The sequence below is a fragment of the Mustela lutreola genome, chromosome 9, assembly GCF_030435805.1.
Source record: "Mustela lutreola isolate mMusLut2 chromosome 9, mMusLut2.pri, whole genome shotgun sequence".
Taxonomy (NCBI): domain Eukaryota; kingdom Metazoa; phylum Chordata; class Mammalia; order Carnivora; family Mustelidae; genus Mustela; species Mustela lutreola.
In genome coordinates, this window is record NC_081298.1 from 44,125,949 (window position 1) to 44,141,893 (window position 15,945).

The 15,945-nt window shown below is 45.9% G+C and overlaps 1 protein-coding gene across 1 annotated transcript in view; it reads left to right on the top strand.

The window, feature by feature from the left end:
* The window catches only part of SLC24A3 (solute carrier family 24 member 3), a 480,953-nt gene that overhangs the window by 344,074 nt on the left and 120,934 nt on the right, over positions 1 to 15,945 (top strand). Inside the window, exons 4-6 of the mRNA XM_059134152.1 lie at positions 5,682 to 5,756; positions 9,018 to 9,102; positions 9,488 to 9,591. Of these exons, the coding sequence (XP_058990135.1) occupies positions 5,682 to 5,756; positions 9,018 to 9,102; positions 9,488 to 9,591 (264 nt within the window). The remainder of the gene's footprint in view (positions 1 to 5,681; positions 5,757 to 9,017; positions 9,103 to 9,487; positions 9,592 to 15,945) is intronic.

Sequence of the window (15,945 nt, forward strand, 5' to 3'; positions counted from 1 at the left end):
ATCAGGCTGGAGACTAGAAGTAAGCCATATGCTAGATTTAGGGTATATTTTGATCTATTAGAAGAAATTGTATCCCAAAATTTTAAAGAAAATTAAAACCTGTATGTTACCAAAAATAAGGTTAAATACAATGAAGGGATAAAATATGACTAGAGCAATGAAAATTAAAGATTTTTTAAAAGGTATTTATAAGGTAAAATAGTTAAAATAGGAAAGAGGGAAAATTTTAAAAAACAGAGTAAGAAAAATTCGTTTTTACTTTTGTTTCCTTTGCCTTTGGAGACATATCTTGAAAGAAGTTATTTTGGCCAATGTCGAAGAGACTACTGCCTATGTTCTCCTCTAGAATTCTGATGGATTCCTGCTTCACTTTGAGGTCTTTTATCCATTTTGAGTTTATCTTTGTGTATGGTGTAAGAGAATGGTTGAGTTTCATTCTTCTATACATAGCTGTCCAGTTTTCCCAGCATCATTTATTGAAGTCTTTCTTCCACTGTATATTTTTTCCTGCTTTGTCGAAGATTAGTTGACCATAAAGTTGAGGGTCCATATCTGGGCTCTCTACTTTGTTGCACTGGTCTATGTGTCTGTGTTTATGCCAGTACCATGCTCTCTTGGTGATCATAGCTTTGCAGTAAAGCTTGAAATCAGGCAACATGATGCCTCCAGTTTTGTTTTTCTTTTTCAACATTTCCTTAGCAATTCAGGGTCTCTTCTGGTTCCATACAAATTTTAGGATTGTTTGTTCCAGCTCTTTGAAAAATGCCAGTTGAATTTTGATCAGAATGGCATTGAAAGTATAGATTGCTCTAGGCAGTATAGACATTTTAACAATGTTTATTCTTCTGATCCATGAGCATGGAATGCTCTTCCATCTTTTTGTGTCTTCTTCAGTTTATTTCATTAGTGTTCTGTAGTACCTCAAGTACAGATCCTTTACCTCTTTGGTTAGGTTTATTCCCAGGTATCTTATGGTTCTTGGTGCAATAGTAAATGGAATTGATTCTCTAATTTCCCTTTCTGTATTTTCATTGTTAATGTATAAGAAAGCAACTTATTTCTGTACATTGAATTTGTATCCTGACACATTACTGAATTGCTGTATGAGTTCTAGTAGTTTGGCAGTGGAGTCTTTGGGTTTGCCATATAAAGAATCATGTCATCTGTGAAGAGAGAGGATTTGACTTCTTCATTGCCAATTCGAATACCTTTTATTTCTCTTTGTTGTCTGATTGCTGTTGCTAGGACTAGTACTATGTTGAACAAGAGTGGTAAGAGTGGGCATCATTGTAGTGTTCATGATCTCAACAGGAAGGCTGTGAGCTTTTTCCCATTGAGGATGATATTTGCTGTGGGTTTTTCATAGATGGATTTTATGAAGTTGAGGAATGTCCCTTCTATCCCTATACTTTGAATCATTTTAATCAGGAACAGATGCTGTATCTTGTCAGATGCTTTTTCTGCATCAAATGAGAGGACCATGTGGTTATTCTCTCTTCCCTTTTGATTTGTTCTATCACATTGATTGATTTGTGAATGCTGAACCACCCCTGCATTCCATGGATAAATCCCCCCTTGCCATGGTGGATAATCTTTCTAATGTACCGTTGGATCTTATTAGCTAGGATCTTGTTAAGAATCTTAGCATCCATATTCATCGAGGATATTGGTATGAAATTCTCCTTTTTGGTGGGTTTTTTGCCTGGTTTGGGGATCAGGGTAATGCTGGCCTCATTAAAAGAGTCTGGAAGTTTTCCTTCTGCTTGAATTTTTTGAAACAGCTTCAGAAAAATAGGTATTATTTCTTCTTTGAATGTTTGGTAGAATTCCCCAGGGAATCCATCAGGTCCTGGGCTATTGTTTTTTGGGATGTTTTTGATCACTGCTTCAATCTCATTACTAGATATTGGTCTATTTAGGTTGTCAATTTCTTCCTGATTCAGTTTTGGAAGTTTATAGGTTTCCAGGAATGCATCCATTTAATCTAGGTTGCTTAACTTATTGGCATATAATTGTTGATAATAATTTCTGATGATTATTTCTATTTCCTTGGTGTTAGTCATGAACTCTCCCTTTTCATTCATAATTTTATTAATTTGGGTCCTCTTTCTTTCCTTTTGGATTAGTTTGGCCAGTGGTTTATCGATCTTATTGATTCTTTCAGAAAACCAGTTTCTAGTTTCAATGATGCATTTTATTGTATCTCTAGTTTCTATCTCATTGATCTCTGCTCTAATCTTGATTATGAATTCTGGAACACTGAAAAGGAATTTTTAAAAAATCAAAATTTAAAAGAATAGAATAAGAAAAAGAATTTCTAAATTTAACTTTGAAAGACTAATGATCATGGAGAAAAACCATGAATTCTATGTGTTGCTTTCCCCTACCTCTGGAGTTCTGCAGTTTTCACTGATTGGTAAACTTTGCTGAATGTTCTTACTGATCTTCTGGGGGAAGGGCCTGTTGCAGTGATTCTCAAATGTCTTTGCCCCAGGCAGAATTGCACTGCCCTTGCCAGGGGCCAAGCTAAGCGATCTGCTCAGGTTCACTCTTGGAGCTTTTGTTCCCTAAACGCTTTCCGTAGAGCTTTGGAGGACGGGAATGAAGTTGATGGCCTCCCAATCTCTGGCCCATAGTAGCTGAGGGCTTCGGGGCCCGCTCCTCAGTGCACCCTCAGAGAAAAGTAGTAAATCCCTCCCATCTCCCTGGTCTCCGGCCACAATCCAAGCTCAACCAGCCTGTGACCAAGCGTTTTTTATCTCTGGTGCATGGTCCCATTTGGAGTCTTCAAACCCAGCAGATTCCTGCCACATGCTCCCACAGCACTCCTTCCAGAGGAGGAAGGAGAGTCTCCCTGGATCTGCCCCTTGTGGGGTCCCTGCTCAAAGAGTAGTGGCCCAGCAATGCCCCAGATCATGGTTGAAGATAACCCTGAGTTGAGAGCCCAATTCTTCACTCTGTCTCTGCCAGCGGCTTCCCCGCTCTGATACCTGGGAGCTTTGCCACACTCAGACATCCCTGGTCTTTCTGTGACCCATGGGTCCTAAGACACACTGTCCCCACAAGAGCTCCACCCCCTGCTTAGTCTCTGGGGTGATGTCCATCAGTGGAGCAGACTTCTAAAAGTTCCGATTTTATGCTCCCCTGCCTTACCACTTGCCAGGAGCCAGCTCTTCCCTCTGCAGTCTCTCTTCCCGAATATTGCCTCAGATTCACTTCTCCGCATGTCCTATTTTCTGGAAAGTGGTTGCTTTTCTGTTCCTAGAATTGCTGCTCTTCTTCTCTTTGATCTCCTGTTGAGTTTGTAGGTGTTCAGAATGGTTTGATAACTATCTAGCTGAACTCCTGGGACCTGATATTTAGTTTCCTACTCCTCTGCTCCTACCCCCCTCTTGCACCTACCCCCTGTACTTATGTGTTTATACAATAGATAATACCCAAAAAGAGATTGTACACCCTGTTTTATAATATTTTTCAATTAGCAATGTATTATAAATGCCTTTTCTTGTTATTAACTATGGACTAAAATAATCTCTTTTAGCAGGATTTCATTGAGTGACGAACCACAGTTTAGATAACCAATCCCCTATTGTATATTTTGTTAGGTTTTGATAATTTATTATAGTCAGCATTTTGGAAAGAATATCCCCGCTGCATATGTTTTTGTGCACTCGTCTGATATTTTTGTAGAATCAGGTGGTAAGATGCATTTTAGAATCTTACAGTCTGGTCAGAGAGCCCAAGCACATAGGTGTGAAAAGGAAAACAGGTTCATAGAGTAGGGGAGGGGTGGCTACATTAGTGCAACAACCAAGAGTCAGAGGCCAGAAAGATAATTTCATGCTTGGGTTGCTACAGAAGGCTTCATGAAGGACACCTGTGATTGACAGAAACTCCATTCAACTCATCTTAAGTGTAAAAGGCCTATTATCGGCTCATGAAATTGGAAGGTTGACTTTGGTTTCAGCCTGAGCTGGGTCCAGAGTTCATGAGGTGTCATTGAGCACCTGTGTGTGTGTGTGTGTGTGTGTGTCTGTCTGTCTGTCTTTTTGAATGTGTATGTCTGTATGTGTGTATCTGTGTGTGGATATGTCTGTCACATCTCTTTGATGGTCTTCTTACTACATGAACTGCATTCTTGGACAAGCTCTCTCTACACACCAACTGCCTCCAGCAGCTACCGACTTGAGTGGTATTTATATCTCATAAGGAGAGAGCCCCTCTCTCCCAGTTTCTCTGTCAATCTCTCCTTGGCCCCTTGCAGACCTTTTGCCCACCACCACTGTATGACACAGAATGGGATGTCCTGGCGGCTAGCCTGGGTCTTGTGCCTGCACCCTGTGCAGAGAGAGGCTGAGAGTGTGTGAGTAAGATATGTCTGGTGGAGCAGTTCTCAAAAGGAAAAGATGCTGAGAGATGAAAACATGAAAGCGATGTCACTGCAGAGGATGCTGAACTTAAAGGATGAGAAGCTATACCCATTTAATGTTTTTGGTGTCACGTAACAGGAAAACTCCAAATCAGACTGGTCTGCTGAATGCCCTGTTACGAAATCCAGAGGCAGGCATACTCCAGCCTGATATGCTCAATGGCTTAGTGATGCCATTAAGTTACTCAGAGTCAGCTTCATCTTATATCCCATTTCCCTCAACATGGCTGCTAGGAGCAGTCAGGACTCATAGCTTCCTTGTCTGTAACCAGTGCCACAGGTTGGGAAATGGCACCCACTGGCAAGAACTCTAAGACATTTCCTGCCATGTCATTGGACCAGTCCAGATCATGTGTCCACCCTTGAACCACCAGCCATCAGTGGGAAACACTATACTCTATTGCCCAGTCAGTATCTACTCCTGGAGGAAAGGGTGGGGTCACCTTCCCAGGGGATATGGTGGATATTGGGATGAAACTGGGGTCCCATTAGGATGGAGTGGAAGACAGATGCTAGCTGGTCAACCAACAATGGAATCCAAATAAGATTTTACTAATTAGAGAAGAAACCTGAGTTAAACAGGTAGAGAGGTAAGTTATGGCCAAACCATAGACTTCAGGGTTTTTCCTAGTCAGAGCTGACAAGAAGAAAGATTGTAGAGTCTGTCCTGCAGGGAACAGCACAGTGAACAGCCTCAGTTGAAATGTTTGTTAATTTATTCCTTCATTGCATACATATTTATTGAGCACCTAATATGCACTGTGCCCAGAGCTGGGGATAAATAAGACAGATGAAGTTCACCTCCTCTTGGACTTCTAGTGAGGAAGATGGAGAATGTACAAATTAATATGTCAAGGAAAACAAGTCAGGATAAGGTGAGTAGAGAGAAATGGGAGGGAGGAGAGTCCAAGGACCCTTGCTTAAGTTGACATTGAACCAGGGACTCAAAGGACCTGATGGAGTAAGCCAAGGTCATCTGAAGGAAGCATGATTTGAGCAGAGGGAACAGTAGGTGCAAAGTCCCTGAGGCAGGCATCTATAGTCTGTTTGGTGGACAAGGGGAGAGTGGTAGATGTTGAGGTCAGAGATGACGGGTGAGAACGCAGAGGGCCTCTCAGGCAATACAGTCTTTGTACTTTACCATGTTGCATCCATGATGTTGGAGGGTGTTATTGAAGCAGAGGGTAGACAGGCCCTCACCCTATGGCTCTGCCTTGGCTCTGACTTCAACACCTTCTTTCTTCTCTTCCAGGCCATGTACATGTTCTACGCACTGGCCATTGTGTGTGACGACTTCTTTGTCCCCTCCTTGGAAAAGATTTGTGAGGTACGTGCCTTATATTCTCAGCATGTCTGGGCAGGTGATGCAACTATACTGCCCTAGTCCCCTTCACTGAGGACCTGGGGAGCCCTCCATGCCACCTGGGCAGGAGCACCGGCCATCAGCATCCTTCTGAGTGACCATCAAAATTAGCACAAAAGCTCCATTGGTCCCTTTAGAATGTCAGGGTACCGACCCATAGTTGGACTTTCACCCCTATGGCCAGCTCTCCCTGCTCCATTCAGCAATTCGTGATGCTCTTTGTGTCCTACTTCCCTGTTCTCTTTTCCTCTTTTAAATCCTGCTTTCTCCCTTTGTGTTCCTCATCTTCCCCTCCTTTGTTTCCTTCTGCATCTGTGACCTCCCTCGTGGGGTCCTCACAGAGCAGGAGGTCTTCAGCCACACACCTCTACCACCCTGCCCCTCTGTACACGTGCAGAAACGCTCTAAGCAGAGGCCCAAGAAGGAAGATGATCAAAGAACTGACCACAGAGAACAGGAAAGGGACTCTGTTCTCACTCAGCCCAGGAATGCCAGGTTGAAGACCAAATGACAGCCCTTTCATCAGAAAATATTCAGAGTATTTAGAACACTTTCATTCTCTCGCCTCTTTCATCTCCGTCTGTTTTGAAATGTAGTTTCCTTTATCTGGAAGCTTTCCACTTTATTTTATTTTTAATTCAGAATCCTGTTTTCCGAAAGCCTCTCTCCCAGACATGCCTCCCATCTGGGACTCATGTTCCTCATGTCGTTCTCAGACTTGGTCATCCTTCCCTTTCCCTCCCCTTCACCCAACCCCCGATTGTCTGAGTCATTGGAGGACAGCAGAGGACCCAAGTTGCATTGCTGTGAAGTGTCCAGATGATGCTGGGGCTCTTGGTCTACAAACCTCACTCAGAGATCACTCACTTAAACAGGTTTCTTCTACATCCTGGAAATCTGCTTGGTTTTTGCACTTTAAAAATGAATGGATGGATGGATGGATGGATGGATGGATGGGAGAGAATCGGGCTTCAGGAGTCCTGGAGGGGCCTCAGGAGGAGGTTCCTTTATTGGGTGGAGGGAGAAGGAGAACAATGAGGTGGCCTCTGAGATGGATAGTGGGCACATATGGGAGCCTTTTGTCCCAAGCAATGTCACCTGAGCGCAGGGTCACCTTATAGGGCAGCAGAGGAGGTGCTGAGGCACCCATAACTGGGATCATTTGTGATCTTGGAAATACCACCACTTGGTGTTCTATTCATTATGCAAAACAAACTCCTCTCTTTCCCACACAACTTTTTTTTTTTATAGCCAATTTATGACCCTGCTCTAGACATGTATGTAGTCTTGTCTGGAGGTATTCTGCTCCATAGGGAAAATCCGTAGCACCTGTGAGCACACCCCCTTGGGGAGGAAATGGGACGAGACAGAGCGTGGTTCCTTGACATCTATGGGCCATAGGACACATAGCCAGTCTCCAGGGTGAGGCACACGGGGCTGGATGAAGTTCTGGGAAGTTGAAAAGTAGAGAGAGAAGAAAAGGGAGGGAGAGCTGGATGGGGGGGCGGGGATGGTTAGGGAAGGGCTTGTGCGGGGACAGGGTGGGAGCAGCCCTTGGAGGCATTTTTCACATTTCAAGACAACACATTTCAAGGAAAGATATTTGTGCTGAGAAGAGTCTGAGCTCTGGGACCAAGGGAGGAGAACCCAGGACTGGAATCCGCCTCTGGGGAAGGCGAGGCTGGGACATCAGGGTTACCAGCGCTCAGGAGGGAGCTAAGAAGGCTCTTGACAACTATGCTCTTGTAGATAGAGGTGTCCAGAGGCAGGAAGACCCTCTCCCTCCCTGAGCTGGTGATTCGGAGTATCCAGCAAGATGTTACCAGAGCCCAGGTGAATTAGGGATGAGAGAGGAAGGGAGGTAAGGAAACATGGGAGAAGAAGCAGACCTCAGGGTTTGAAGGAGAGAAAGAGGAACTGGAGATGAGCTCAGGGTGTGGACTCTATGTCTCATGCCCATTAGGGACCCCGAGCTGGAACAGACACAGCAGTCCTGGGCTCTCAGCTCCTGGCAAGTCTTGATGGACCACCAAGGAATGTGAGCTCTGTGTTAGGTCACCTTCAGGGACTCCCTGTCCTGGGTCTCACCTGCATCCCTCACAACCACACCTTTGAACTGGAGATATCAGCACCTCTTCGAGTCTTCTCAGAACCACATGTGAAGTTGAGCTGTTCAGTCCAGAGTGAGAGATTCCCCGGACTCCAGATCTAAGTGCTCCATTAGGGCTACCACAGCAGCCCATTGCTGGTCTGTGGAGCCAAGGGCCTACACCGAGGCCATGCTGCCCCTCCATGGCCGAGCAAGGAAGTGCAGCTGCTCGTGCAATGGGAAGAGGGATTGTGTCATTCAAGACTAGCCTCTCCTGGCTGGGACCCAGCAGGAAACCCGCTAGTTACTGAGAGCGGGGGCAGCATGCGTTCTGAGTCCTGACTGAATGCAGGAAGGCTAAACATGCTAACCTGCCTCAGATACCTGTATATTTGTCTCATCTTCTTGTAGATCACATTTTGGATTTACAGACAGGGTAACTTGGAGGATTCATTGTATAGAACATATTGGATGGCTCCACATCCTTTCCACTCAGTCTCAGTCTCACTGCTCCCCACCATTCTCCCAAAAGGGGGTTCAAAATTGCATTAGTGAGGAACAGTAGGAGGGTGACCCCTCCACCCCCAAAGCTGCTATAACCTCCTAGAATCCAGACTTGCAAACTGATTACAGGGAGCCTCATTTAGCCTGTGATAGGCATTTAGGCATACCTAAATATGCCCTTAGGCATACCTAAAGAATTACTGGGGGAAAAAATCAAAATGTTTTGCCTAAAAATGTGGATTTGGACATCCCTTAAGAAGTAAGGCTATTTGGCAACATGGTGGAAGTGAGTGGCATACCTTTAGAAAGGAGGTAGACCCCCACCATGCCTCACACTAGCCCATCCCCCCCACCCCCTGTTATCTGCACATCACCTGGGGCTCCTGGGTTGGGGATTCCTACATCTTGTCAAGAACCTTTAACTCACAGAGCTTTGGAGCCCCTCCCTCATTCTATCCCTGAGGAGGATAGCCAGGGGAGCTGTGTCCCAGCAGGGGATGGTGCAATAAAGGTCCAGCTGTGGGAGGGGGACGGTTCTGGGAGGCCCGGAGCTCAGAACCTCAGGAGTCATGATCGCCTCTGTTCTCAGGGGAGTCCCAACTCACCTGTGCTTTGTCCTTGCTCCTCTGTAGCGCCTGCACCTCAGTGAAGATGTGGCTGGGGCCACGTTCATGGCAGCAGGCAGTTCGGCCCCAGAGCTGTTCACATCCGTCATAGGTAGGTGATGACCTGGGAACATCTCTCAGCCCTGCCCTCTCTTGAGGGCAAGGGCTATGGGGACAGACAGCCTTGCAGTGGGTTGGCGAATAGGAAATGAGACTCTTGAGACCCCAAGGAGCAGAACACCCATCTTCCCGCCCCACTGTGGTTGCTGTCATTCTTTTACTTAAGTGACACTTTCACTTTGCACAAGCGTGCCCCAGTTCCTGTGCCAGTGCCCCCACGGAACAATAGCCCCAGTGCAGATTTTAAAACTCTCTCCCATCCTCGGCCTTTTCCCGTGGACCCTGAGAACGGTCTAGCTAATACTTGTGAACACTTCCCCACACTTGCATGAGGATAACTGGCCACAACAACGAGGCTGACCTCAGGTCTGTTTCAGGGGTCTTCATCACCAAGGGCGACGTGGGAGTCGGGACCATCGTGGGCTCTGCGGTATTTAATATCCTGTGCATCATCGGTGTCTGCGGGCTCTTTGCTGGGCAGGTGAGGCCGGCGGTGGGACATGGCATGGGGTCAGAGGGGACAGCGTGGAGGTGGGGGCCGGTGGCCCCGGGCAGCAGTGACATGGGATCTCACACCCCAGTAGGGTGCCCAACTGGGACTGGAAACTGTCAGGCACCATTGTTTGGTCTCCATGCTGATGGCTTACAGAACACCTGGGTCCACATAAATAATTGACCAGCCTGAAGGTACAGGCTACGGATCTGAAGATGTCCAGCTCATTTTGAATGTCATGATCTGGACTGGAATGACCTAAAACAATTTATGGTATGGCTTTGCCTCACTGGCGATAAAGGAAGTGAGGGAGAGAGAGAGGGAGGAAATGACGGATTTTCATTTTCTGCTAAAAACCATTTGCTGCCATCACAGCATAGGATGGTTTTTTGGGATAGCCATCAAGCCATTTATTTTTGTGGTTACTTTAGCTTCGCTCTGGGATCCTGAGGGGTTTTGCATGCCTGTGTTTTGTCTCTGGAGGCTGTTCTACTTCCAGAGACTGTCGTGGGGTTTGGTGTCTGTTTTGGAAAACCTTAGGAAGACACCCAGAAGTCACCTAAGTGCAAGGCTCACTGGTGGCCTCAGGCAATGCTGAGGCACCCATGTGTTTGCCAGCTCTGACATCCTAATCCCCTCATGGGAGCGTTGATCCTGAGCTCTGCTCAGACACCTGGGCTTGAATATCTTCTAGGAAAAGCACCTTCTAGAAGCCCATTTAGGGCACTCCCCCTGCTTTATTGAGGAGCCTGGTAATCCTAACCAATTCCCTCACTGTGAGGACACAGGGTCCTGCTAGAGGTGGTTAGCTGGCCTGAAGGCGAAAGAAAGTGCCTTTGAACCTTCTTCCACACCCTTTTCTGGGCCCCTGTGCTGTCCAGTAAGCCGGCCAGGGGCACCCACCCTGCCTGTCTCTCTAATACAGACTGGAGAGTCTGCAGGAGGCACCTGGAACACCGTTGCAGTTCTCCACTGCCCATTTCTCACTGCCATCATTTTATGCCCGTCAATGTGTTCAGATTGCCTGATGGGTTGACTGCTTGTGGGTAACAGGCAGAGGGATACCTCGATGTCACCAGGAATGCGCTCCAGAGCCCACTGACATGTCCATACGTGGTGGTTGAGTTCTGCCCAACTTGCTAGACTGACATTTTCTTTTTTCTCAACATTTTGACCCATCATCTCTTGTCTTAGATTGTGTGGACCCACAATATGGGTTTTTTTTAGACTTATAGTTAGTGCCCCCCCAAACTCAAAAACCAAAAAACAGGTCTCTGTCTTTGCCGTTGGTGCCATTTGTGCTTGCGTGGATCTCGTCTTGTCCGCCGTCTTCTTGTTGCCTTGCGGAGATGAATAGTCACATCCTCAGAAGAGGCTGTTGCCGTTCACACTCTCTTAATTAGCATTGTCACCATTAACAGTATGATTATTAGCTTGGCCATTATTCTCATTGTCATTAGAGCATTAGTCATTTGTACCTGCAGCATGATGGAAAGGTGAGCCCAAAGGGGGAGAAGCCAAGTAAAGAAATGAAACAAATGACTGGGAGGTACCCAGTAAATGCCAGGCAACTAATTACATATGAAGTGGTTTGCGTTCATTTGTATTCATAATTTATTAGCAATGTGGTCAATCACTGGCTTGGTTAGAACACCAGCTTAAAAGGCAGATTGCTTCCTGAACTTCAACCTGGAAGGTCCCTGCAAGAAGAGAGAAGTAGCCATCCCGATGTTGTTCGAAGTCGCCCGTGTGATGATTCTGGTTGCCAGCACTTCCTTCTGTTTCTCCTTGTCTTCTGCCCACTTGGAGATGGCTAAGGCCATTCACCTCTCTACTTCCAGCAGTTTGTAGAATCCCAGAAGTCTTTGCAGAGGGAGGAAAATTATGTTTCAGGAAATAACATGGGTCCCGGGACTCAAACTGGCCTGGGTTTGAATCCCGACTGGTTTGAATCCCGTCTCTGCCCTTTGCTGGCCATGAAATCCTGGTGGAGTGACTTTATCCCTCCTCTGAGCCTGTTTTCAAATCTATGGAGCAGGTGGCTCTAAGCCCACCTACCACGTAGCATCGCCATACGGGTGAAACAGAACAGGTTCAGCATTAAGCAGCAGCCAGCCCACCCGGGAAATACTCAATAGAAGATGCCACCATCGGCTCTCAGAAGAGTAACGATCCTAGGGGTCCTCACCTCCGAATCCCACCACAAGTCACTGTGATCCTTTGGCCAAGAAGTTGGTGGACTCTCCTAACTAGTGGAACATCCACGGGGTGCCAGGTGAGGAAGGAAGGGAAGGTCAGGAAGAAGTTCTTCTAAATGAAAATCAAAATGAGAAGATGCAGACAGAAGGGCGGTCTCAGAAGACCAGGCTTTGCCTCCAGGCTGTCTCATCATGGACAGGGAAAGGAAAAATGGGTGAGAAATGAATCCTGCCTTCCACCCGGAGAAGCATTCCCAGGTGGTGGGCCAATGCTGTGGAACACTGCAGCAAGGGATGGACACTGGGAATTGAACTGATTAATAAATCCAATCATGGGTCTCACTTAGCATAGTTATTTATGTGGCCCCACACTTTCATTTGGCTGGGAGAATTCCCTGAGAGTGCCCGCAGGCCTCTTTCTAATGTATTCTGGCCTGAAGGGCTGCTCATGACCAAGCCTGTTACTCATCTGAAATCAAAGTAATTAAGCAGTAAGCTTTGAGTTCCTGTCTCAATTAGGGTTCTGATGAATTCGATGTAATTAAATGTCTGCCGTATTTGCAGTTTGCAAACATACCCAGTGCTCTGGTGTTCGCCTAAGGTGCTTTGGGGAGTTTTATGGGACAAGAAGAAAATTGCTTCTTAGAAAGTGGCTTTTAGAGCAGTCCTTGGCATCCCCACAAGACATGTACAGGGCTGTAGTCCTACAAGCTTGCTTTATTTAAAAACAAAAAATAGTAAGAGAGAGAACACCAAGCTCTCTGTACAACATACTAATGTATTTTGCATATTGTGTGGCAAGAACTTCATGCCAATTTTGTGAAACAATGTACTTATGAATTTAAGTCCACCATCCAGCACATGTTGGGCTTTAAAGACATAAGTGCAAAGAGAAAGTAAACCGTTTAAGTGCATTCCAGATTAAGATGTTCATATTCCAGTTTAAAGAGCTCCAGCATCAGCTCTCCTGGCATTCTCAAAATGGGCCTGATGATCCCTGGCAAGGTGCATCTAACCTTGGCTGACTTCACCTTTCTCCAAATGACACCCTATCCGTGTTGGCCCCTTTACACAAACCAAAGTAGCACCCAGAGGTTGCACATCTGAACTGAAACCTGTCTTCAGTTGGGTTTCCACAGGAGAGTCTAAGCAACAATTCCTAGACAGGTAGTTGATCTGGAAAGTGATCCCAGGACATGCCAAGGAGGGAGTCAGTGAAGCCAGGAAGAGAAACTAGCCAAGGAAAGTGTGCTTATTAGTAAGGAAGTTACTGCTGTGGGCAGCTGAGATTTACTTCTTCTGGGGGAATGGGAGACTATCTAGATTATAGGTCTCTAAGGTATCCAACCCAAGGGAAAGGGAGTTGGGGTGTGTATCCACCAGGCTCCACCAATTGTTGGTAAGGACTGCTCCTGCTGGACATGGGCAGGACTGACCGGGAGAAAACCTCCAAGCTAAAAGACATAGAGGCTGGGCCTTGGAAGGACTTAAAATGGAAGACAGGAGTGCAGCCCATAAAGCATTTGCTAGAAGCTCAACTAAGCCTTTAAAAATAAGCCACCTATGTGGTCTCATTTTCACCTCTCCTGGATGAAACACAAGCTTCATAACTAAGCTGGCTATTAAGAATTCAGGGCCAGGACATCTTGCATTTAGGAAGTTTCCTCTAGTGCTAAAAATAACAGTTACCATTCCAGGCACTCACTGCTTCCAGTTAGGACACAGAAGACCTTGGCTCCCATGGGGACACCAAAAACCAATCTGGAGAATATAAAAATCATACTCATATATGAGACCATCAGAGAAGAGATGAGGTAGGAGAGACTTGATGAACTAGCTTCCAGAGAGAGGAACCCTCTGTCAGTGAGCTGAGACCTGGCAGGTCTGGTTGCAGGCAGAGCAGAAGGCTGTGAAGATCCAGAACTTTGCAGGGTAGAGATGAAGCCGGGTGAGATACTGGCGGTGCTGGAGATAGCTGGGAGATCCTGGTGTCTGAAAGACTATCACATACACTAATAATTTTTTCAACAGAGGAGAGTAGTCCTTTCCACCCCTCCCCAAACTTGCCTGGGAAAAACAAAAGTGAGGGCAGGACCGAGAAGTAGAAAGAGATCATTTCATCTGTGCCATCTCTCATGTCCTCCCAGTCCCCAAAATCGAGGAATCCCAAATCCAACCCTTGGAACTAGGAGACTAGCCCTTCCTACAGAAGCTGGGTGAGTGAGGTGGGGCTGACCACAGGTGACCCACCATTCACTCCCAGTCAAATGAACACTTCCTGAAACATGAATAATCACTCCCTCGCTTTAGCCAGCGAATGAGAGCAGAACTTGACATTTGTTGGGGGTGTGGCGGAAGGATCAGTATTATTCTTCAGTTCTCAATTTTCTTCATAATAAAATCCAAAACCTGTGAGGAGGCGGGAACAGGACTCATAACCAAGGGAAAGCAGCAGCAAAAGCAAACCACAGATGATCCAGATACAAGAATTAGCGGAAAAGAATTTGAAATATCTATCTTAAATAGGGACAGATGGGAAAAATAAATGAATGGCTGGGGAATTTCAGCAGAGAAATGGAAAAAATAAGAAAAACCAGATTGAATTACATATATATAATTATATATTATATAATATTATATATATTATATTATATATTGTATAATATCATATATTATATTATATATCATATAAAATTATGTATTTTTTAGATATAATTTCAGTCTGTTTTTTATATATGTAAACAACCCCCACTCTCATTTATTAAACTTCCCCAGTGTGCAGGCACCACAATGTGCTTTATAAATGTTTGTAGAAATATACCTACTGAGGTTTTTTTTTAAGATTTTATTTATTTATTTATTTGAGAGAGAGAGAGAATGAGAGAAAGAATGAGCATGAGAGGAGAGAGGTCAGTGGGAGAAGCAGACTCTCTGCCAAGCAGGGAGCCCGATGTGGGACTCGATCCTGGCACTCCAGGATCAAGGCCTGAGCTAAAAGCAGTCGCTTAACCAACTGAGCCACCCAGGTGCCCTACCTACTGAGTTTTAAGACAGTATTATCATCATTTACAGCAAGGAAGAGGGTATCTGGGTGCAGGAGAGGCCACCTTGAGCTGGTGAAGCCTGGATTGGAGCCCACATCACTGACTGTAAAATCCATTCTCCTTCCTCCTGGGGAGCCTATGACTTAAAACTCCCCAGATGTTGTTATTGCATTATTATGGTTCATGTTTCTGTGTTCTCTAGAAGTGGGTAGTGTAGGAGCTGAGCCAAGGCAAAGAAGGGACCGGTCCACAAATGGTGGTGCCCTGGGATGGGTGTTGAAAGTGCTCAGCCCAACCAGTGCTCTACTAGAAGCTTCTTTTATAATCAGGTGGCATCATCTACCACCAGACTTTCACTCCACTAAACAGATTGGAGGATTCAAGCTAATAAACACAGTAGAAGCCCACAGAGCACCCGAGTTTACTCTGTTCACCTTGGCTCCTAGCTTATCGTTCTCCAGACAAAATCCGACATGTGACTTAACCCAACCACGTTAAGTTCCCAGTTCTGGGAAGCACCCAGATTCCCCGAGAGGCTGAGGGACCAAACAGATAAAACTGAAAAACCTTGCTTGAAGGCAGATCCCAAGCCCTAGTTTGAGATCAGCTGAACTTGGAAGAGCAGATGTACCTGCTGGAGCCCCATCTGTAGGCTCAGCTCAGCTCAGATTCATGGACCAAGCTTGGCCTTGGGCAAGAGACAGACCTCATTGGGCAGTTGGCCCAGGCAGCGTGAACTGTCCCCACTTGATGCCCCAATCCTATATTGGGCTGTCTGCCCTCACAGTTTCCTGGTCATTTCTTTTCCCTGGCTATTCCCACTGCCCCTTCAAGGCTGGGTACGGGCAGGGCTCCATACCTGATCTTTTCCCTGACACATACTCGTTCCTGGCCCCAAGTTCCATTAAAGTCACCCACCCACCTCTGTATTGCTCCATACTAATGGCCTCTGCATCCTCATCCCAGATCTCTTCCTTAGCTTTGACTTTGGCTTATGGCTCCTGTCTCTGGTTTATTCTACATTTTTGAAATGATCTCTCTAAATCAAATCCATTCCTGGACCCACATGTAGACTAGTTCAGAGGCTTTCAATTTCAAGT